The sequence below is a fragment of the Carassius gibelio genome, chromosome B20 (genome assembly GCF_023724105.1).
Source record: "Carassius gibelio isolate Cgi1373 ecotype wild population from Czech Republic chromosome B20, carGib1.2-hapl.c, whole genome shotgun sequence".
Lineage (NCBI taxonomy): Eukaryota > Metazoa > Chordata > Actinopteri > Cypriniformes > Cyprinidae > Carassius > Carassius gibelio.
Window position 1 is genome coordinate 6529552 of NC_068415.1, and position 23667 is coordinate 6553218.

The window sequence follows — 23667 nt, forward strand, 5'->3', positions numbered from 1 at the left end:
CTCAAGCTCTCCCCAAAACTTCTGTTCAATATGAGAGTATGTATGTAAATTTGGTAAACCTGTACGAAATACAGTAGTTATACATTATTATATTTTAAATTGGAATAATATTTCACATTATTCATTAGCCTACTGTTTTATTTCTTTTAGTATTAAATCCTACTGACCCCAAACTTTTAAACGGTAGTGTAAATGTATACTTTGCAAACTGCAGTCCACCATATAACATATACTTTATGATAAAAGCTCTTAGCTTAGAAAAGTAATATATCAAACTGCATGATTCGAGGTATCATAACCACACATTTAGCACGTAAACAAGGTTTTAGAAGATTAGGAAATGCTCATGCAGTCCATAAAGCCTTTTTAGCTTATGCCTGCAGCTAATAAGTTTAAAGTCATCGTTAACACACTCTGAAGGGACAGTTTGTTTGCTGAGAGTGCACAAAAGCGCTGCCAAAATCTTCCGGTTGTCCTGATCTCATTCTGTGCCACCCACTCAGAGCGTCTGCTGAGTCTGCTGTGGACACACCCTGAGCCCTCGAGTACAAGCGCAGCACAAAACCACTGGCCTTCTGCATTATTTAGTGAGGGTGTCATCATAACAGTTCACACAATCAGACTGCGGCTGTCTGATGGCCACGCATGTGTAAAACACTGCAGTGGAGAGTCTAATTAAAAATCATTCATCATATTTAAGACTATGTCGTACATCTGCTGACCATAATGGTGCTTCCTGTTCTTCTCTGCATGCATCGCCTCTTTATTTCCACAAACTAGCAAGGAGTCGCTCCTCATGTGCAGACCTATTTATCTCCAGGGCTTTTACTGTCTACCGAGACCATGAGATGCCAGTGCTAATATGAGATTCACAGTCACACTGTCTTCTCGAGATAGCAGTTTCCGTATTGGAGATTTTGGCCTCGTCTAAACCAGGCTGTTTTAAATGGAGATGAAGCACTGATCCTGCCCTGAGGAACCTTCGCTGCTGATTACAGAGGAAGACTGCTCGCTTTTATGGAGCAGCAGGGAGTATGTGAATCATGGCTGTTCATGCAATACAACCTTGATGAATGACACACTAACTGAACATGATATGTTGCAATGAGACTTTCATTCATGCGTTAAAATACATTCTTGTTTTATTATTATTTTTTTACATATATGCACAAATGCTGTCTGTTAGGGAAGCTTTTGTCTCTCACAGTGTTTGCCAGTATCAGGATGAAACAAACTTATTTACATTTGTGTGTGTGTGTGTGTGTGTGTGTGTGTGTGCTCTTGTTTTTGTGACATATCAGGAAACAACTCTGTATAATGACATGGGTATGACACAGGTATTACAAGGAGAGGGTGACTTATGAGAACAAATGGCACCCTAAAAGAAAGCCTTGCCACCCCTGCTGCCATCCCAGTTGGCAGCAACGAATTAAAGGTTATGGCCAATTTGAAAATTTACGAGCGCATCTTTCATGATTCGTGATCCTGCTCCGAACCCCCCGAACTGATTCAAATGATTTGCGATCCCCATACTGACTCAAATGATTCGCGAAGCCGCTTTGAACTCCCGAACTGACTCAAATGATTCGCGAACCCGCTACGAACTTCCGAACTGATTCAAATGATTCGCGATCCCGCTACGAACTCCCGAACTGATTCAAATGATTTGCGATCCCCAAACGGACTCAAATGATTCGCGAACCCGCTTTGAACTCCCGAACTGACTCAAATGATTCGTGAACCCGCCACGAACTCTCGAATTGATTTAAATGATCCGCGAAGCCGCTCCGAACTCCCGAACTGATTCAAATGATTCGCCATCCCCAAACTGATTAAATTGATTCGCGATCCCGCTACGAACTCCCGAACTGATTCAAATGATTCGCGATCCCCAAACTGACTCAAATGATTCGCGAACCGGCTTTGAACTCCCGAACTGACTCGAATGAATCGTGAACCCGCTACGAACTCTCGAATTGATTCAAATGATCCGTGAAGCCGCTCCGAACTCCCGAACTGATTCAAATGATTTGCGATCCCCAATCTGACTCGAATGATTCGCGAACCCGCTCTGAACTCCCGATCTGACTCAAATGATTCGCGATCCCCATAACTGACTCAAATGATTCGCGATCCCGCTACGAACTCCCGAACTGATTCGAATTATTCGCGATCCCCAAAAACTGACTCAAATGATTCGTGATCCCGCTCCGAACTCCCGAACTGACTCAAATGATTCGCGATTCAACTCTGAACTCCCGAACTGACTCAAATGATTTGCGAACCCGCTCCGAACTCTGACATATATGCAGATATAAATGTAATTAAAAAAAAAATGAATTAATAATTGTCGATTTTCAAATATTGCACCTGTCAAACATAGTCTATTTTGCCGTCAATACTGTTGGTTACCTTTATCTGTAGGCTTTATATTTATGCTCAACATGAAGTATAGATATGTTTTTGTGAAGACAAGATCTGTCTGTCGGCAGCCTCCCTCTATGTCACCTACAGTAGCAACAGCGTGCCAGCGCCGCGTCAGGCACGATTCTGGTGTGTAAAGACCATAGACTGTATAAAAACACAAAAAAGGTGAAGCAGCCACCACGCAGCAGAACCGCCACGCTCACGACTCGCAGCCAGTGTGTCCCCGGCCTGAGACTCAGGAGGAAAAGTTAGGTAAAAATGTATTATCTATCAATAAATGAAGCTTTAATGAAAGCACAGACTTTGAGATGATATATAACTAACGTTACAGTGGTGTAGTCTACTACGTGATACGTTACCCACTAAAGCGTGAGGATACTAACAACTTCGTTTTGTGTCAGAACTTTCACACTTTCATTCATAAATTCACCCCGTTTTGTGTTTGAAAAGCGACAGGGATTGAATCGCGGAAATGGAACTTGCTGTATAAAGCAGAACGTCAGGGAATTCTGCAATTTTTGAATGAATAAATCAAAAGTAGAGCATTTAATCAAATTTCAATATGGACTAGTGTCTGCAATATTAAAGGTGTTCAGTACCATCGCTCCCTACACGCAGAGTAGGCCTTGTCTTCAAGTTTCAAATGCAAGACATTGATTGCCTGAGATTAAGTTTGTAAATGGCAGCCTGTGACCTTTTGTAGTGTGCACATATATTTATCATAATACTGTGATAACTGTGACTAAATTCAGTATATATACGTCTGCCATATGTCTGCCATATTCCTGCCCCCTTCTCGCCACCCCATCAATATTTTTCTAGATCCGCCCCTGCTTCAGGGTCATACATGATTGTGCCAAAGTTGTTCATGGATAGAATTAGTAAATAACTCTAAAATTATATATATTATAAAATTCCAATAAATATATGTTAGACAAAATACATATGATATACAATTATATATAATAATATATATATGTAACTCATTATTACCTAAGTTCATGTATTATACCTTTTGCATTTTATATTATTATGATTTAAATAAATAAATACTTGAATAAAATGAATAGTTTTATTCAACAAGGTCCATTAAATGAATCAAAAATGACAGTGAAGGCTTTTAGACGGTTACAAAAATAAAGTAAATCAAATAAAATATTCAAACTATGAAAAAGTTCTATAAATAAATAAATGCATAAATAAATGTAAGTAGAACAAATGTTTTAAACATTGATAATAATAAATGTTTTTTGAGCAGCAAAGCAGCATATTATAGTCAGACTGACCCATATCTCCACTCATCAGCTGATGTGACCTGCTTGAGCCACACTACTTATCCAGACTGATGCCCAGAATCCAGAACCTTGGCTTAGATCCTGTACATATATATATATATATATATATATATATATATATAAAACCAGGCAGCCTTAGAGAATTTGGCTTAAAATAGTGGAGCCGTTTTATGTTGCTCTAGACAGATGTGGGTTTAAAGAGGGCAGACTAGAGGGAATTACAGCAGCAAAGTCAGAATTTATTCACCAGCTTTTCTCCTGAGCAGATTAGATTCACTTAAAAATATGAATACGGAAATACATGAAATACAAAAAGTAATTAATTACTATTACTAATTATATCATCAATATTGTATTTAAATTACTAATTACTCTGTCAGAAAAGTAACTAGTTACTCAATAAGTAACTTAAATATTCAAATCGCTAGTTAGGGTACATCTTAAAATCCCTATAAACCTTAATGAAAATTAAACTCTTTATTAGAAAATTAAATGAATCTTGATTATTATTATTTTTGAAATCTATTTTTATTTTTTGTATCTATGAGGGTCTTTGCAAGCAGATGACTGCAAATAATGAGCTCAGATTCTAAAAGACTTGACCTCACTACAGATTAGATTACATAATCAGAGAATATTAGTTTTCGATTTGAATTTGTTCATTTGAAAGTAGACACGTCAAGCTCAGATACGGAAAAGACTGTACATGGCTTTAGTTTAATACAGATTACATAATCAGATAATATTAGTTTTCGATTTGAATTCGTTAAAAAGTAGACACAAGCTTTCTATAGACATATCTCTCATGTCTCTGTGTCAAATATTCGCTGAGTTTGTGACATGTAGTTGCTCACGGAGACCTAGACGGCAGAAAGTGCACCCTGTTCGTTTTGTTTATTTTGCAAAAGCTCAATGTTTTGTTCCTATTGTCAGTGTACACAAATTAGCCCCTTTTTAGATTCGATTAATTTTAGTATTATTTAAGGTTTCTCTGTGAATCAGGAATAACTTTGTAACGCGTTACACTCAACACTGCTACCAAGTTAGCACTTGCTAATATCTAAAAAAATTTGCATGAATTTGAACACAATGTTTGAATCAAAAGTTAGAAGGCCAAAAGTAACTAAATTCTCTGTGAACAAAGTGTATTTGAGCTAATATTTACCAAGTAAGCTAACCTAATTTTCCATTTGTTTGCTTTTCTAATATTATTTCTAATAATATTTTCTAATATTTTGTAATGGTACCTTTGCTTTTACTAAGAGCAATGACAAAGGCACTAGAGCCAAAATAAATAAAACATTATTATCACAGTCAAAAGGCAATTAAATTTATATATAACATTAATGTTCAGTTCCGTTTCGTCAAACAAATTAAACTGGCTACAAGTCTTAAAGCAGTGCTACTAACCCACCATCATTTTGTGAGAAAGACACTCATTAATAACAAAACCTCGAAAGACTGAATTATACAGGGCACTTTTTCTCTATCTTTTATTTAGAATTGCCTTCACACATTTGGCTTTTGACACATTTGGCACATATTATTTATGCAAATAAAATATTCATTTTTCATAAAAAATGACATAGAAACAAAGAGGAAACTGTCACAGAGGAGTTTGCACAAAGAAATTACTTTATTACCAGAATTTTTGCCCACTCCAAGAGAAAATCCAATAAGATGTGAATAAAAGAAAAAACAACAACACTAGTCAAAACTTCATTTGGTTCTACTGACAGATCCTGTTCAACATTCATAAGAACATGACAGTTTGACATATTTAAAACTGCGAATTAGGTCTTTGTGATATTATGGCACAATTTGACATTAAACTGCTAAATCAAACCACAAAATCCCAGCTGTCTACTTTATGAAAGAAAAACGGATCTGTTCTTTTATAAGCTTTATAAACAAGGGTGTTAAAGCTTCAAAAGGGTGACAAGTTCTAGGTTTTTAACCTCATGTCATCAGCGCAAATCTTATCAGCGCAAATCAGCCTCTATTGAAATTCAGTGTTACAAGCTAATTTAACACATCAGAAACTGACATTTTCAGTGTTCTCAGGGGTCATGCGAACAGCAAACACATTCCAAAAGAAAAAAAAAACACTATCACCTCTTAATACAAAGTGTTAAGCCCTAAACATGAATTTTATACATCTATAATAGTGCGCAAAGCCTTCTGAGAATCAACAGTTGAGGTTCCACCTCGTAAACATTGTATTATCGCTGTAAACTGACAGTGATTTTTCTCAAAGTCAGACACAAATGTTGTCTATTTTATGCACGTTTCAGACAGTGTCACTGATATTTCTATTGTTCATTCATATATATGTTTTAGGAATATCTACAGTACAGTTGACGTCCTCTCTGCTCTGTGTTTCAAAACTTCAAAGTGAGATTATTTCTCTGGCCTACTTCTCTGTTCAAAGTCAAGCAGTTACAGCTAACTGTCTCACTATGTCCTGATTAAAGAGAAACTTTCTGCCGAAGTTACTACAGCATAAATATTATACAGTCTTTCTACAGTATAACCATCTGTAGCCCATAAGCACAGCGGCCGACTGTTCACTCTCGTTCTTGTCATTTAGATTTTTTGTCCACTACAGTGGATTATGAGAATACATTCAAGGACATGTAGGTTATTCTGATCCTTAAGTCACTGAAAATAAAGATCAGTTTGTTCTTGAATAAGACAAAGTATTTCTGGTTCAAATTGTCATACCCGCAATATTTGCACTGAACAGTGCAATATGTTACAGGAACAAGAATGGACAGTGACCTCAGATCACCATCTTGTAAATCACTGTTGGTCAAAGTAAAGTCAAATATTACACAACATACATCTGTTTTATTATTTTACAGTAAATCCACACAGCTTGGTGACTGTCTAGGCCAGAGGTCTTCAACAGTGAGACTGGAAGTGGTCTGCCAATTATTGTTAATGCCAAGCAGTATTTTTGTGTTTGTGTGTGTGAAATAAATAGAAATGTGGTAAACAAAATCAAGATGAATATTTAATTGTGTCACTCACATTAAAATATTATGCAAATTTAAATAATGATTATTAATCATTTTTAAGAGCATTACAGTATATTATGTCAACTTGTATCATATTTGCTGAATGAAATACAATACCTGTTTCTTACTAATGGGGTGCTGATCAATAATTGTTTTTTAAGTTTGGCCAATAAAATTCAAGCATGACCAGATGTTTTCAGCTACATCTATTGGTGTGTTACTAAACAGTGTCAGAAAAATACAGATTTAGTGAGAAAAATCGAAATTTTGAATACTTCTTTTTTTGTAATTTGAATGCTTTTGTTATTTTCATAAAGAAGTTAAATCTGTAAAAACTGTAGTTGACAGAAAATGAACTCAGCATCATCAGTAATATTATTTTTTTCTCCCTCCAAGATACAGGGCTGTGTAATAATTACTTCATGACTCTTCCAGCAAAAAAAATGTATAAATACATGAACATGGTTTATGAATTATATTTTAGGACAGGCCAAGCCGATCTCACGGCAATTTGTAAATTTTTCACGAGGTGGCTTATTCGTACAAATTCATACGACCACACTCATACGAATTCATACGATTTTTGCCAAATTGTACATATTTTACGAGTTGCAAAATTCGTATGAATTTGTACGAATGACCTACACCTAACCCCGCCCCTAAACCTAACCATCACTGGGGTTTAGAAAAATCGTATAAAATCGTACGAGTGAGGTCGTACAAATTCGTACGAATAAGCCACTTCGTAAAATAAGTACGAATTGGTCGTGAGATAGCGTTGGGCAGGCATAAAATGCAGCTAATGTGTGTTAATGCAAAGGCTTTGGTTTGAAAAAGGCTGAAGACCGCTGATCTAGAAAAACAGAGAAAACATGCTGGACAAACACTGTAAAACATTGTATTACTGTATACTTTACACAGGTAGCACAATTGCTACTTGAACACTTTGAATTGACATATTCATACACTGTTCAATTCACTAAATCTAATAACCTCCAATAAGGGGTTTCAATTAACTAAAGAGATACTCAAGAAAAGTCTCAATCAAGTAAAATGAAAGCCTTTCATTATTTAGAGGCTATAGGCTTTTGTGTGCCTTCATTTCTTAACGTCTCTTTCATTTCTATAAGCATGTAAGCTCTTTTCATCGGTTAAGATAGAAATCAGAATCAGTCCAAATGGCGTCCTCCTGTTTTCTAATGGCCATGCATACAAATGCAGAGAGATCGCAGACCCTGCTAGAACCCAGACACACCACACATAATCTTATTAACAGCGAGTCAAAGGAAATGGCCTGGGCCAAAAGATAAGGCCCTTAGTGAGTGTGTGCTGCTAGATTTCTTTCCGTAATGGGATCATACACTCTGACATAGAAAAATAAATATCTGAATATTTAGAGCAACACTTAAATTATTTAACCAGGTTGAAATTTGCTTCACCGCTGAGTAGTCTTATGTACAATAAGAAAGAAAAAACATCAACAACAGAATCTTCCCTGCAAAAAATGTAAACAGATGATTTAAGAGCTCAAAGAAATAAAAAAAGTTAATCTACCCAGTAACACAATATTTCTTTGGCAGGTGTTTATGCATTAAATATATTTCAAACTGTACACTGTAATCGATTTATATCTCTTTTTTGTCAAAATTGAGAAAATGGTCAGATTCTTATGAAAGAATGGAGAGCGTCCATTGAGAAACCAGGGATCTCCACTCATTATTTGTTAAGGTTTCTGATGGTTTCTGAAGATCAGCAGCACTATGTTTTTATAGAAGTTCATAAGCAGTTTGCACCTGCCAGGGCCAGACGGGGTCTGTCGTCCAGTTACTGGCCAGCTGCACGGGCTTTCTGCTGCAGTAATGCGGCCCTCTGCTCCATCATGGCTCTCATCATGGTGGGGTTAATAGCTGGACTCATAGCAGGGGACATGGGCCGCAGTGGATACTGGCTGGATTTTGAACTCATTAAAACACACTGGAAGTACGGTATCTTGCCTGTAATACAAAAAAATGAATGACTACTCAGTTCTGAGGTTGAATAAAATAAAATAAAACAAAACAAAATAACCCTGATCAAATATATACTTGTAAAAAAACATTTATACATTTATTTGTAATATCAGAGATCATCAGAGATTTTGTTTTGTATAATAATTATTATAATAAAAACTATTAATTAATATATAAAATATATTTTACTATTTACACACACATACATACATACATGCATGCATGCTAAATAAATAAATACACAAACTCCAGGTAAAAAAAAAGTATAATAATAACTGAAAGCTATTGTTTCTCTATCTATATAAAGTTATGCTTGGGGTTTTTGCTGTAAAAGGGTAAAATACTGAAGATTTATGTAGCCAAATAACAAACGCAAATACAATTATTAATTTATTGTAATATTAAAAATGTGCATATGTGGCGGAGGGGAATATGCCACCGCCTTGTGGGGGAAATATTCAGCACTATACTAAGGATGACTGAGTGAGCAACAGGATCCTAGTCCCCCCACCCAATGCTTTTAGTCTTTGTACAACTGTTAGACTAGTTGTATGTTGTGTCTATCGTGTTGCAATGTGTAATGCTCAAGAATCAGCGAGGTGGGCTTCAGGATTTACTCAATACACGGCAGCCACCTGAAGTGTGTGTATGTAGAAAACTCAGGAGGTAAACCTAGTTAACTGCAAAACCCGCCCTCCCCTGAATCTAACAGGATAGGTAAGACGCCCCCACTCCTTAGTATAAGTGACTCAAAATTAGCATAAACAGTTTTCAGTTAACAAACAAATTTTACATTTATTTGTACTGCAAGATTTTAAATGATTACGTTTTCCTTGTTTTCACAAAGTTTACAAAACAATTTCAAGTGTAGACAAATCAAAGTGAAATAAAAGAAATGTTGAAAATAATAGAGATGAAAGATCAACAGATTTGTGTCAGTTACAGTTCAATCTGAGGAAAGTAAGAATCAGTGTCACTTATTGTAAGTAACCTTAAACAAAATGTTTCACAGTTAACTCAACCTTTCAAACAAAGTACACTTTGAAGTTCACTTCAATCCGGCTCAAAAATCCAAGATCCAATTCAAAAATCCAGGAAAAAAAAGGTGAAAAGTTATACTCTTTCCATATATGGAGTTCACAGTCCCAAAAAGTTCAGTTATGTACACAAAAGAAAGACTATGAATCCCTTCGCAGGAAAATTCACTGATCACAGTTCCATCAAAATATCTGTATGATTTCACAGTTCAGATGACTCACTTACAGAAAATGGCAGTTTGCTTACCAGTTTTCAGAAGGAAAAGAGGAAAATAATTTTTATCACCACTCTTGGTTCATGAATGAGGTGCTGAAAGATGTCCAATGGATGGCAGGGTACTGTTTCTTCACTCACTAACCCTCAGCGATTGTCCTCGCGATCCTGACGACGGCAGCTTGATTCAACGAGGCCGCAATCCCAGCTGATGGAGGCACAATGAGAAGACAAACAACGCACGACCCTATCCGATGACTCAGCGAACCTTAATTCACACGATCAGTAACAGCAATCACTGTTTCAAGTTCGTTTGAACAAATGAAACAAAAACTGTTTGAAGCAAAGAAAACACAAGACTGTTTAACTCCTACGTGACTGAGACTTAATGAAACTAACAGGCCTTTTGTCCAGCTTCATGCATGAACACGGCAGAAAACTCATTTTAACGCTTACTTCGTTAAACTTGTTCATATACACGAAGACTCAGAAGCAACGTCATGCAGCTCTTATATATGTCGCGAGTCTAAACGGGACTTTTTCCCGCGATTGACTACCCGAGATCAACATTCAATTTCAGCTCACCGCTGCTCGTCTCCGCTCTCTCGCTCTCTCCGCGCAACTCGTCAAAACCTACAAAATGGCGGCGCCCGCGACAAACATCAAAATAAAAGTCTCCACATATTAGAAAAATGTAAATCCCCTACATTCCCCCCTGCTAAACCCTGCCATGCCACCGGACTTCCATTCAGCAACTCAGTCCTGAAAAATAAATGACAGAGAATAGCAGGTAAATATTCTTTCCACACAAGAAAACATCAAGTACAGCAATTAAACACTTTCAATTAGCAAGATTGAAAAACCTTCATATTAAAAGAAACATACAAACCTTCAGGTTGACATAAGCTTATTTCAAGACATAGTCAGTCCTATACCTAACGGGTAAAGTACCTCTGTTCAAACGCTGTGAACGTCTAGGTTCAGTAATACTTTCATTTTCACTTTCAGCTTCGGAGCCACCTGAACTCATAGACTCAAGTACAGACTGTTCTACTGAATCATCAGCTGACATTTCATCGACATGGTCCCTGATACCTATCTCTGATTCATCCCCACCTGCCCTTCTACCTTGTGTGTCTGTGAGTGTAGCGGGTGCAAATGTAACAACAGGGACTGGAAGAACATCAGAATCTTCTGAATCAGTGTGTGCCTGACCTATGTGTGCTCTAGATTCACGTCTAGATGTGCAAGGTGGTAGTGATGACTGAAAAGTGCAAGGCTTGAGTTGATCCCTATGTACAACTTTACATGGGCCCCCTTTCTCTGGGCGAATGGTGTAAACTGGAGTGTCTGCGTGATTCTGTTTCACTACAGTGTAAGGCAAGGGTTCCCAATGGTCTTGTATCTTATTCCTTCCCCTATGTGAATGATTCCGTAACAGAACACGGTCACCAGGTCTCATAAGTGCGGCATGCGATTTCCGATCATAAGCTCTTTTTCTTCGCCTTGAAGCTTCCTGTGCTGCTGAGTTGGCTACTTCAACAGCGGTCTTTAATCTATCATGATGGTTTTTCACCCAATCATCAAGATTGTCAGCTCTACTGTCCTCCAAGTCTCTCCCATTAAGGATATCCATCGGCATTCTGGCATCCCTCCCAAACATTAAATAGAATGGCGAATAGCCAGTTGAAGTGTGGATTCGGCTATTGTATGCCATCGCCAACTCGGGCAGATACTGTTTCCAATTCCTTTTCTTTTCCGGGGGTAACGTCCTTAGCATATCATGCATGGTTCTATTAAATCTTTCGCACTGGGAGTTACCCTGTGGATGATACGGAGTGGTGCGACTCTTTCCGATTCCATAGACTTTACACAGTTCTTTGATGACATTTGCTTCAAAACATCGACCTTGGTCGGAATGTAGTCGTGCAGGACAGCCGTAGTGGACAAACCAATGCTGCACAAGGGCTTTTGCAGTGGTATGAGCGGTCTGATTTCTGGTTGGCACTGCTACCGTGAAACGAGTAAACATGTCAGTTAGGACGAGGACATTTTCATATCCTCCCAAAGATTCCTCCAAGACTGTATAATCCATAGCAAGGACTTCCAGCGGGGCAGATACATTAGTACATGTCATTGGGGCTCGTATTTTAGGAAAAACGTCTTTAGCAAGGGCACATCTCTTGCATTCCTGAATCCAGTTTTGAATATCCTTACTCATTGTCGGCCAGTAATAGCTCCGCCTCATGCGCTCCAGCGTGCTTCTTTCTCCAAAATGGCCACAATGATCATGCTGACTCTCGTACACTTTGTAACGCAAGGGTTCTGGAACCACTAATTGACAAATTTCTTCTCCGTCCCGGGGATCAAAGATGGAACGGAACATCACTCCTTTTTTAAGCTTGAGTCGTGTGAATTGTCTAGAAAGCTTTTTTAACTCAACATCCATATTGCGTTGCTCAACTGGACTCAGGTTCTTGTTGGTTAGTACAGCACGGTATATAGGAGCTATATGAGGGTCGATCTTTTGTTGCTCTTCTATATCACTCCAGCTATATCCAGGGACTTTCCTTGTCACTGATACCTGAATTGATGCTTGTACTATCTGATGCTTGTTGGCAACTGGCCATAAACATGCACGCACTTCATCTGAATTCATCCTAATGAAGTCTTTAGCAGAGTCCTCTTGCTCAGGCTCCTCACTGGATGGAATCCGTGATAACACATCGGCATTTGTCTTTTGCCGTCCTGGTTTGTAGTAGACTTCAAAATCAAATTCTGACAACTGAGCTATCCACCGTTGTTCAACAGCTCCTAAATTAGCGGTCGCCAAGTAGCGCAAAGGGTTGTGATCAGTTATCACAGAGAACTTGGAGTAGATCAGGTATTCTTTGAACTTTTCAGTTACAGCCCATTTCAAGGCAAGTAGCTCTAGCTTGAAAGCACTGTAATTTCTATCATTCTTTTCTGATCCACGAAGACCCCGACTTGCATACGCAATCACACGCTCAACCCCTCCTTGTCGTTGACTTAACACAGCTCCAAGACCATGCAGGCTTCCATCAGTTGTGAGTACAAAAGACTGACTGAAATCTGGGTACGCGAGAACTGGCGGAGACATTAAACACTGCTTGAGTTTGTCAAATGCAGTTTGACATTCTGTTGTCCAGTTAAGGGGTTCAATGATTTTCTCTTTCCCTCCTTTACCAACCAGGGCATGAAGGGGCCGGGCTAACTGAGCAAAACCAGGAACAAACCTCCTGTAGTAACTCATGAATCCAAGGATCTGTCTTAACTCTCTGACATTCGTGGGTGCAGGCCAGGATTCCAAAACCTGAGTTTTCTCTCCATCCACCTTTATTCCCTGGGAAGAAATAAGGTGACCCAAGAATTTCACTTCGGGTTTCAAAAGGAAACACTTGCTGGGTTTCAGTTTCAAACCATGCTGTCTCAATCGATTGAATACTATTTCCAGTCTTTGACAATGGGTTTCGAAGTCTTTCGAAAAAACAATGATGTCATCAAGGTAGATGAGCAGTATGTCAAACGTTAGATCACCGAGCACCACCCCCATCAGACGCTGGAATGTTGCAGGTGCATTGCAAAGTCCAAATGGCATCCTGGTCCATTCAAACAGTCCAAAGGGAGTGGTGACCGCCGTCTTTGTTCTATCCTCCTCACTCATCGCTACTTGGAAATACCCGGAGGTAAGATCAAGTGTGGAGAACAGCTGTGCATTTCCCAAGGCATCCAACGATTCCTCCACACGAGGGAGAGGATAAGCATCTTTGCAGGTCACTTTATTCAACCTTCTGTAATCACAGCAAAAGCGTACGCTGCCATCCTTCTTGATCACAATCACAGCTGGAGATGCCCATGGGCTACAGCTTTCTCTGAGAATACCTTGAGATACTAAATCTTGAACATGTTTTTTCACTTCCTGAAAAACCTGAGGTGGGATTCTGCGATGTCTTTGCTTAATGGGAGGAGCATCTCCTGTTGGGACACTATGTGTGACAGCAGTTGTATAACCGAAGTCACAATCGTTCTTTGAAAACACATCACTGTGCTTAGCCAGTAAGTTTTGGAGTTTGCAACGTTGTGTTTCTGTGAGGTTCTCTAGATTAATTTGCACTGGAACTGGCAGCTGTTCTGAAGTGCTTATCTCTGCCTTCACCTTATGTTGCTGCACAGCTTTAACATGCAAAGCATTCTCTTTTTCCTCAAACTCGACGAGCACCCTTGGCACAACTTCCTGGGGCTTGGACAGTGCTGCGATCCTACATCGTGGTGGGAGCTTTACAGGCTTTTCACTAGAATTTAACACTCTGACTGGAACTTTACCATCGGCAGTCTTAGCAAGCACATTAGCAATCAGAACACTCTTAGGCAAACTGACATTTGACGAGGCCTCAACCAACACTTGACAGCTCACTTTTGGTGGTATCCTGCAGCGGCCTTCTAAAACACGTTCACTGAATGGTGGAATAGTTACTGATTGCTTCCCAGCAACCTTCACAAAGCCAATCTTGTCACCACAACTCAGTGCCTCAGTCTGCATCTTTATGTTAGCTAAAACTCGCTGGACTTTTGCCTCCCTAAAACCATGGCTATACCTGTCCATCTTCTTCATGTCTTTAGTAGTCATGAATAGATCATTAACTTCACTCAACACATTCATCCCAATAATGCCAGGCAATCCTTTCAATTCTGTCCCATTAGAATCGCTCTCTTTGATCACAAACACGCACTTTTCATGCAACGTCTTCCCAAAACACTCTATGTCTGCTTCCAGACATCCAATGATGGGAATGTCTAGGCCATTTGCTGCTGTAAGTCGGACCCAGTTGGCAGACGACAGAACAACTTCTCCAAAGTGATTCTTAAAATGTGACTCGGTGATAGTAGTCACTTCTGACCCTGTGTCCAAGAGACAGATTGTTCTGATTCCCGCAATTTTCACCTCAATGGTTATACAATCACCAAAAGCACTTTCACAAAGTGACTTGGAAATGTTCTCTGCATCACAGTCTGCAGTATGACTTCTTATAACGGATGGACCTGGGCTCTCTAGCACTGAAGTGTCTCTGTCAGCTGTCTTTTCTATCTCTGCTGTGTTAGGTTGCACTCTACTAGAGTTTTCTCTGCTCTGAAGACAACGTCTGCTTGTGTGTCCTGGCTTACCACACGTATAACAGATGTACCTTCCTTCACTATCTTTCAAAGGTGCACTTTTTGCCTTGTTTTCCTTCACTGCAGGTTTAAATTTTTCTTTGCTGTTTACCATCTGAAACAGTTCTTCTTGTCGGGCAGCTATCTGTTGAATGGCTTCATGGAGTGACTCCAGGGTGAGAGGGGCTGAAGAGCTCTCTGTTGCAGTGGTAGCATGAACGACACCACGTGGACGAGTACTCGTTCTCGGATTGCTTGGAACCTGCACCTCCTCTTCTTCAGACCAAGTAATAGCTTCCTGCATAAGCTGGATGAATGTCAGGTCCTTCTCAGTTTTAACTCTCCTCTTCATTTCACGCCGTAGCGAATCGTCTTTCAGGCCCAACACAAGCTGTTCCTTCAAAACTCCATCAGCATCAGGAACCCTAGACGGCTCTCGACTCTGGATGATACTTAGCTTCTCCTGCAAGTCATAAGCATAAGAACGGATTGTTTCTCCAGGCATTTGTTTGCGGTCATAAAACTCTTTCAGTCTGCTGCCAATGGGAAGTTTGTCCCCATAAGTCTGATCCAAAGCATCGAAAATCTCATCCACTGACTTCTCCTTTCCGTTGAGTGTGATCTTGACTGTCATCTTAGCCTCATCTTTTAAATACTGCTTAACAAACTCAATTCTGTCTTCTTCAGGAATTTTCATCACCTTGAAGGCGGACTTCATTGAACTTATCCATTCTTCTATACTCAACTCACCAGGCTTGGAACGACATCCGGTGAACTCTGGAAGCTTACGATCCCTAGGGATGTAAACAGTAGATGGTGCTCTCTGAGCGGCAGCCTGTTGTTCAATAACAGTTTTAGCGAGGGAAAGCGCCTCTCTCTGTTCGGCTCTGGCTTGCTCTAACATGCATGTCTGCTCACCGAAACGCCTTTGCATCTCTTCAAACTGTTTCTTTAATTCGTCCAGTTCAGCCATAGTGTCGGGTCTAGGACCATGAACTTACACTGAATCAGGAACCAGGAATTGATCCTGTTCGTGACGCCAATATGTGGCGGAGGGGAATATGCCACCGCCTTGTGGGGGAAATATTCAGCACTATACTAAGGATGACTGAGTGAGCAACAGGATCCTAGTCCCCCCACCCAATGCTTTTAGTCTTTGTACAACTGTTAGACTAGTTGTATGTTGTGTCTATCGTGTTGCAATGTGTAATGCTCAAGAATCAGCGAGGTGGGCTTCAGGATTTACTCAATACACGGCAGCCACCTGAAGTGTGTGTATGTAGAAAACTCAGGAGGTAAACCTAGTTAACTGCAAAACCCGCCCTCCCCTGAATCTAACAGGATAGGTAAGACGCCCCCACTCCTTAGTATAAGTGACTCAAAATTAGCATAAACAGTTTTCAGTTAACAAACAAATTTTACATTTATTTGTACTGCAAGATTTTAAATGATTACGTTTTCCTTGTTTTCACAAAGTTTACAAAACAATTTCAAGTGTAGACAAATCAAAGTGAAATAAAAGAAATGTTGAAAATAATAGAGATGAAAGATCAACAGATTTGTGTCAGTTACAGTTCAATCTGAGGAAAGTAAGAATCAGTGTCACTTATTGTAAGTAACCTTAAACAAAATGTTTCACAGTTAACTCAACCTTTCAAACAAAGTACACTTTGAAGTTCACTTCAATCCGGCTCAAAAATCCAAGATCCAATTCAAAAATCCAGGAAAAAAAAGGTGAAAAGTTATACTCTTTCCATATATGGAGTTCACAGTCCCAAAAAGTTCAGTTATGTACACAAAAGAAAGACTATGAATCCCTTCGCAGGAAAATTCACTGATCACAGTTCCATCAAAATATCTGTATGATTTCACAGTTCAGATGACTCACTTACAGAAAATGGCAGTTTGCTTACCAGTTTTCAGAAGGAAAAGAGGAAAATAATTTTTATCACCACTCTTGGTTCATGAATGAGGTGCTGAAAGATGTCCAATGGATGGCAGGGTACTGTTTCTTCACTCACTAACCCTCAGCGATTGTCCTCGCGATCCTGACGACGGCAGCTTGATTCAACGAGGCCGCAATCCCAGCTGATGGAGGCACAATGAGAAGACAAACAACGCACGACCCTATCCGATGACTCAGCGAACCTTAATTCACACGATCAGTAACAGCAATCACTGTTTCAAGTTCGTTTGAACAAATGAAACAAAAACTGTTTGAAGCAAAGAAAACACAAGACTGTTTAACTCCTACGTGACTGAGACTTAATGAAACTAACAGGCCTTTTGTCCAGCTTCATGCATGAACACGGCAGAAAACTCATTTTAACGCTTACTTCGTTAAACTTGTTCATATACACGAAGACTCAGAAGCAACGTCATGCAGCTCTTATATATGTCGCGAGTCTAAACGGGACTTTTTCCCGCGATTGACTACCCGAGATCAACATTCAATTTCAGCTCACCGCTGCTCGTCTCCGCTCTCTCGCTCTCTCCGCGCAACTCGTCAAAACCTACAAAATGGCGGCGCCCGCGACAAACATCAAAATAAAAGTCTCCACATATTAGAAAAATGTAAATCCCCTACACTTAGTTTAATTATGGTCCTGTATTTTTATAATTAAAAACGATTCAATATTATAAGTATTTATTAATGTATTAAAATATGCCATATGACTAAGTAAATAAATCACAGAATCCAAGTTCAAACAAACAAACAGAAAGTAGCAATATTGCGTCTAATGTTGTGCTTAAGGTTTGTCCAGCAATGGGTTACATGCTATGCAAAATTGCATATTGCACTGTAACAATGATGTACAGTGTCTACGATTCTGTTACAGGAATTATTATAATGCAATGTTTGGTGTTAAGTTCAGCAGAATTAGATTAACTTTACCTGGCTTTTTGCCTTCTGTGACATTTTCCTCTGCTTTCAGGTCTTCTAATTGAAATAGAGAAAAAAAAATGGACTAATTTCAATATAGTGCTGCAGAAGCAAATCTTTGAATGACAGGGCAAGGTCTTTCAGTTTAGTATGGAATATCTGTTAATGTGACATTTAGTTATCAGGGTTGTTATGAGGTGACATGACAAAGCTCAGTTCTCAGAGGAATGATTTTTACATGCAGCAGACCATGGTATCTGCAAATACCCACTGAGACAGAGGAGAAGACTTGAATTTCAAAACAATAAATGAACCTTCAAAAGTTTCTTTAAATGGATGAAAACCAGGCTTGTGAATAAACATCTCTTGAGACCTTGGCAGAATTTCCTATCTTTAAAATTACAAGGAGAAACCCATTTTTATATTACAATTTCTTGGTCAATAGCATAAGAAATTGTCATCTGAAGAATAAGTGGCACTAAAATATCACAAAAATTGCATTCGCAGGTGAACTGAGGGGATTGTCCTGATCAAAAGCAATGCATGATGCATTACATGCTGAAGGAATCAGAAAATAGACATAGAAACTAGGAAGGAAATCCAGAGTGAACTGTGCCAGAAGACAGCATGTCTGATTGTTGGCCAGATTAACATAATCTGATTTCATAATCATCCGTTTTTCTACGGTTTTCCAATAAAAAATATATGTACTTCGTTAACTCTTTTAACTCTGAAATAAAAGCCTTCTGACAAAATATTATTATTTTATTCTTTTGCATTTATTTAATTTTTAGTTGAGTATCATATTAGATACATCAGGCTTTTATTTTTTTATCTACCACAATATAGGCGAATATGGAGCACATATAAATACATATGAAGAGGGAAAAAGTTATTCAGAGACACAAACTGAGCAAAAATGTGCAATTTGGTTCAGTTGCTGATATTTATACAGCCAAAAAGTTAAATGAAATTCTAATAATGTGTGTAAAACAACAATATCTGTCAATATATCTCCAAAAATTGTCTAAGTTCATATTTAAATGCTTAGTTTATGATTAAAGCTTTGTAGTTTTTTTTTGTGGTGATTTTTATTTTATTGTTGTTGTTTGTTGTTGTTGTTGTTGTTTTCACACATAATGCAATGCAATATAATGATGACTGAGAGACGAACAAATAAACATTCTATGTCATCATAGCATGATGTATCATACAAAATGACATTAGTAGTTCACACAGGGCCAACCAGCAAGCAACATTAGTGTATTAATAGCTGAATTTAATTTGCAATTTCATTAATGCTGTTTAAAAATAGTTTAATCTCTCTGGTTTGAGTCAGAACCTTGAATTGTAACAACGTGGTTCATTTGATTTCCAGTGAATTATTGCGCTCAGATATTGAAACGGTGAAGTTAATACATCCGGTGAATGGGGAATTGTACCTCAGAGCTGCCTGGAAGTTTTTGAAGTTCTCCCAAGTTCTACAATATGCAGGTACGCATGATCACTATGAATGCTTAGCAATGCATTTTTCTAAATGTAAATGTTTTAAACTACTTACATAAATGCATGCATTTGTATTATTGCTTCTGAATGATTAGGTACAGTATTACTGTATATGAAGCAAACAGGTTACATTTAAACTCAAAAAGCAGCTTCACACCATAATCTTTCCTCATGGGTGTCAGAAAACATCTCAACTTACTTGCTGGTGCTGGTGCCTCGGCTGCTTTCTCTGAAGGGAGAAATTTGAGGATAGAATTGTGGTTAATAAAGATCAACCTGAAAGTGCTCTGTCCCAAAACCTAGAGAGATGTCTTGCTGTATTATTAGGCAGTATTCTAGCTAAAATGGGACATCAGACTCTACATACTGTATGTAAAGAGGCACACAAATAGCGCTCCACATGGAACTAACTAACAAACTCATTTGAGTTTGCCATTAACACATTGCTAAGCTAACCTACCCCTTTAAAATGATGTCTAAATAGTCATCACACCAGTTTTTTAAACAGAGGTATATTGACTGCTTCATACCTTTGGTTTCTTCTGCCGTTTTCTTCTCATCTGGAACAGGTTTCGCTGAAGGTGAAGGAAAACAGTGTTTGTCATATTTTCTTTCAGTCTCCCGTGATTTGTGAATTTGACACCTTCGTAATTGCACTTCAAGTATCCATGCGAAGACTTTTAATCAAGTTTAAAATCAGTGTTATTTCTATTCTTCAGGTGTCAGGAACTCATGCTCAGTTATGTGATTATACAGTCATGGAGCAGAACATGAAAGGTGCATTTCCTTTCATAAAAACAGAAAAATTCTGATGTGACTTCATCTGAACTTGACAGATCCAATTTTCCTGTGCCGACTGAAGTCAAGCGAGATTTTAATATTGTCTTTTTTCTTTTTTCTTGATCCACCTTACAATCTATCCATGCAGTAAATCGTTTGTAACAAAGAAAACGTACCAGTGTTCACAACACAAAGCATCCATTGGGAAATTGACATTAAAACAATTCCTCAATATTTTGCCACACTTGTCTATTTCGTGCTGTGAGTTGTCAAGAGTTGTAAAAATATTCGGAAACTTTAGATCAGTTTCAGGCTTGTTAGCAATGGAAATAAAATATATATTTTCTCTTTTTAATATTTAAAGATACAGATATGCCTCTCAGGCTTTTTATAATTCACAGTTAAAATAATCATTAAAACTTACCCACAACTTTAGTAGCTTGTTTGGCTTTTGGTGTTGATGCAGCCTTTTTCTTGACTAATGATCAAACATAATCAAACGTATTCGAATAATCATCAGTAAACATTATAACACAGCATAAAGTATACATTTTAGAGAGCACTATATTTAGACTCCTTTTAGTCACTCTTGCCGATTGCACTAAACATGATTGCTGGCTCTTACAGTATTTGATGTGCTAGTCTTTTGAAGATGTCAATGAACTAAAGAAGTTAAAAGCACGTAAATATTGTATACTGGTTTTCTTTCAAGAAGTCAAGAAATATTGCATGCAATAATGATAGTCTGTTAGAAATCTAAAATGCAATGACCTACCTATTGACAAAATTCAAACAATATAATTTTTACATTTAATTTAGTATATTTTTATAAAAAGAAAAAAAAAATATTACAATAAAGTTACCTACCCTCTGCTTTGGACTTCACTTCCTTTACAGCTTTCTCTTCTTCTAATGTAGCGACCAACCCAAAAAGAGTATAGAGATATTTGATGAATTATGAAGTCATATTTATCAATATCCATACTTTCTTTAAGAAACATTTTTCCTGTAGCTCAATTGGTAGAGCACTACACTATCAAGCACAAGGCTGGGGGTTTGATTCCCCAGGAACACATGATAGGTAAAAATTGATAGCCTGAATGCACTGTAAGTCGCTTTAGATAAAAGTGTCTGCCAAATGCATAAATTTAATTTAATTTGACGTTTGAACCATACAACAACAAATAATTTTCAATTCACACAAATATAGAAGCTTTTGTAAGCAATCGATCCAAAATTACAGTAAAGGAGCAATGTGCAGTTCAACTAAAATGACAAGTATAGCAGAAGCCACTACATTTACAAAACTCTAAAACTCTATATAAAACTCTGACCAAACAAAAAAAACAACAAAACAGCATGGCAGAAGATTTTATGACATTGCCACGGGGCGGCTAACAGGGACTTGCCTATAGAAGCAAGACAAATCATCCAGTGTGAAATATTTATAGCTGTTACCAATTTCTAAACACCCAGTTTAGGATACAATTGAACCTCTTTCTGTGAGTATTAAAGGAACATACACAAAAGAATAATACAAGGATGAATAATTTCATAACTTTAAGCTTTTGAGTATGAAAAGCTATACATTATAGGCTATGTGTGTACTGTGTAGTAGGTTACCTTTATGTGAGGTTCTTGTTACTTTTGCCTTCTTTGTTACTGCTGGCTCTAGTGAGAAACAGACAAGAATAAATATTCAAGACCGAAGATTCCTGGATGCCAAACATTCGATTGGTGGTACTTGTCTTAAAGAATCAAAAAATCTGTATCACTTTATTTCATAGGTAAACAGGGAATGAGGGAATAAATAAATAAATGCATGAAATTTAGTATATTACATTATATGTATATAATATATTATAAATAATATTCCACAATAAAATGTACCTTTCTTAGTAGAGGTAGGTTTCGCCTTTTCTTTAGTGATCACTCGCTCTTTAAAAGAGGAAATAATAAGCTACTGCTCATTAATATAAAACTACTGCAAAGTCAGTTCCTGAACCATAATTACCTGTCCTTTTAGACCTCTCTTTCACAGCAATCGGACCTAAATCATAAAATAAATGATTCATTTAGTAAGAAAATAGATCTAAAATTTAAATTTAGCCATCTTTTTTTCATCCTTACCTTTCTTTGCCACGGCAGATTTTACTTTGGCTTTAGTAACTGTGGGCTCTTGAACACACACCGTACAAATAGACAAAATGAAATATAAATGCACAAACTCAAATCCACACATACAAAATATATAACAATGTTGCTATAATAATGACAAACACTGAGTAAAGCGTAGTGGATCTCACCCTTCTTCGCAGGAGCTGCTTTGGCTTTTTCTTTTGGCGCAGCTGGTTCTGAAATTGGAGGTCAAAGGTCATTACTTGCTTCAGGTCTGTTAACATAACTAGAAAAATATCATATATATTCTTACTACTGGCATGAACTCAATACAAATGACTACTTTACCTTTCTTTTTCGTGGCTTGTTTTGGCTTTGCCTTAGCAGCTTCTGGTTCTTAAGATAAAAGGAATCATTACATCAGATTTCTTTTAAAAATAGTAAGTTATTATCACATAGATTTAAATCTCGAATATATTTTGCATAAACACCTTTCAGTAAACTAGGAGCTTGATGAGTTGTTAAAATCGGAACTTCTGATTCTGAAAAACACAATGAAAATGGTGGTGTTAAAAACTCTTAATTCCACATAATTGAGTTAGTTATGATACTGTAAGAATTCATGAACATAGTTTTGAATACCTGGAATAGCCGAGGGTGGTAATGGGCTACTTGTAACTATATGATGCACTGTTAGAGATAAAAGAGTAAGTACATTTTACATATGTTTTATGTGATTTACAGTAATAGTAGGTGGCTGCATTACTCACCATACCAGCCAGGTGGCGCTGGGCAGTACACAGGTGTTGGTCGGCACATAGGAACTGTTTCACCAGGTTGTAAAAAGAAAGATTCAGAGTTACAACAGACTGAGTGTAGATTGCGTGTTATTGCTGCTGTCTTTTTGCATTATGTGAACGTAACACAATGTAATATTAAAAAAAGTCACAAGGCTATGAGTTGCACTCACGATCCTGTATCGGAGCTGGAGCAGCTGACACTTCCATGTCCTCTGAGGCTCGGGATCCTGTTATCAGGAGAAGGGAAAACACTGCTGTCATATAGTTAGATCAAAAGGAATTTCAAATTTGCCATCAACCGTTGAGCTAAAAATGAAAAAATCTGTCATCATTCACTCATTGATCAAATCCTGTATGATTTCTTTCTTCTGTAAAACACAAAAGAAAATGTCAAGCAGGATGTTC

General features: G+C 37.9%; 1 protein-coding gene across 10 annotated transcripts in view; it reads right to left on the reverse strand.

Moving 5' to 3' along the window:
• Positions 1–5339: 5339 nt before the first annotated feature.
• The window catches only part of trdn (triadin), a 48689-nt gene continuing 30361 nt past the window's right edge, over positions 5340–23667 (reverse strand). For 7 of the 10 annotated variants that reach the window (XM_052586886.1, XM_052586885.1, XM_052586893.1 and 4 more), the window contains 16 exons: positions 23433–23489; positions 23233–23286; positions 23105–23152; positions 22954–23004; positions 22811–22858; positions 22651–22698; positions 22475–22522; positions 22359–22394; positions 22235–22282; positions 21968–22015; positions 21212–21253; positions 20769–20822; positions 20095–20139; positions 19764–19793; positions 18071–18115; positions 5340–8736 (listed from right to left, as the gene is read on the reverse strand). In XM_052586886.1, the coding sequence (XP_052442846.1) occupies positions 8567–8736; positions 18071–18115; positions 19764–19793; positions 20095–20139; positions 20769–20822; positions 21212–21253; positions 21968–22015; positions 22235–22282; positions 22359–22394; positions 22475–22522; positions 22651–22698; positions 22811–22858; positions 22954–23004; positions 23105–23152; positions 23233–23286; positions 23433–23489 (872 nt within the window). In that variant the 3' untranslated portion in view covers positions 5340–8566. Of the gene's footprint in view, positions 8737–18070; positions 18116–19500; positions 19540–19763; positions 19794–20094; positions 20140–20768; positions 20823–21211; positions 21254–21967; positions 22016–22234; positions 22283–22358; positions 22395–22474; positions 22523–22650; positions 22699–22810; positions 22859–22953; positions 23005–23104; positions 23153–23232; positions 23287–23432; positions 23490–23667 lie in introns of all 10 variants that reach the window. The other 3 variants (XM_052586894.1, XM_052586888.1, XM_052586889.1) reach the window with 3 other exon arrangements.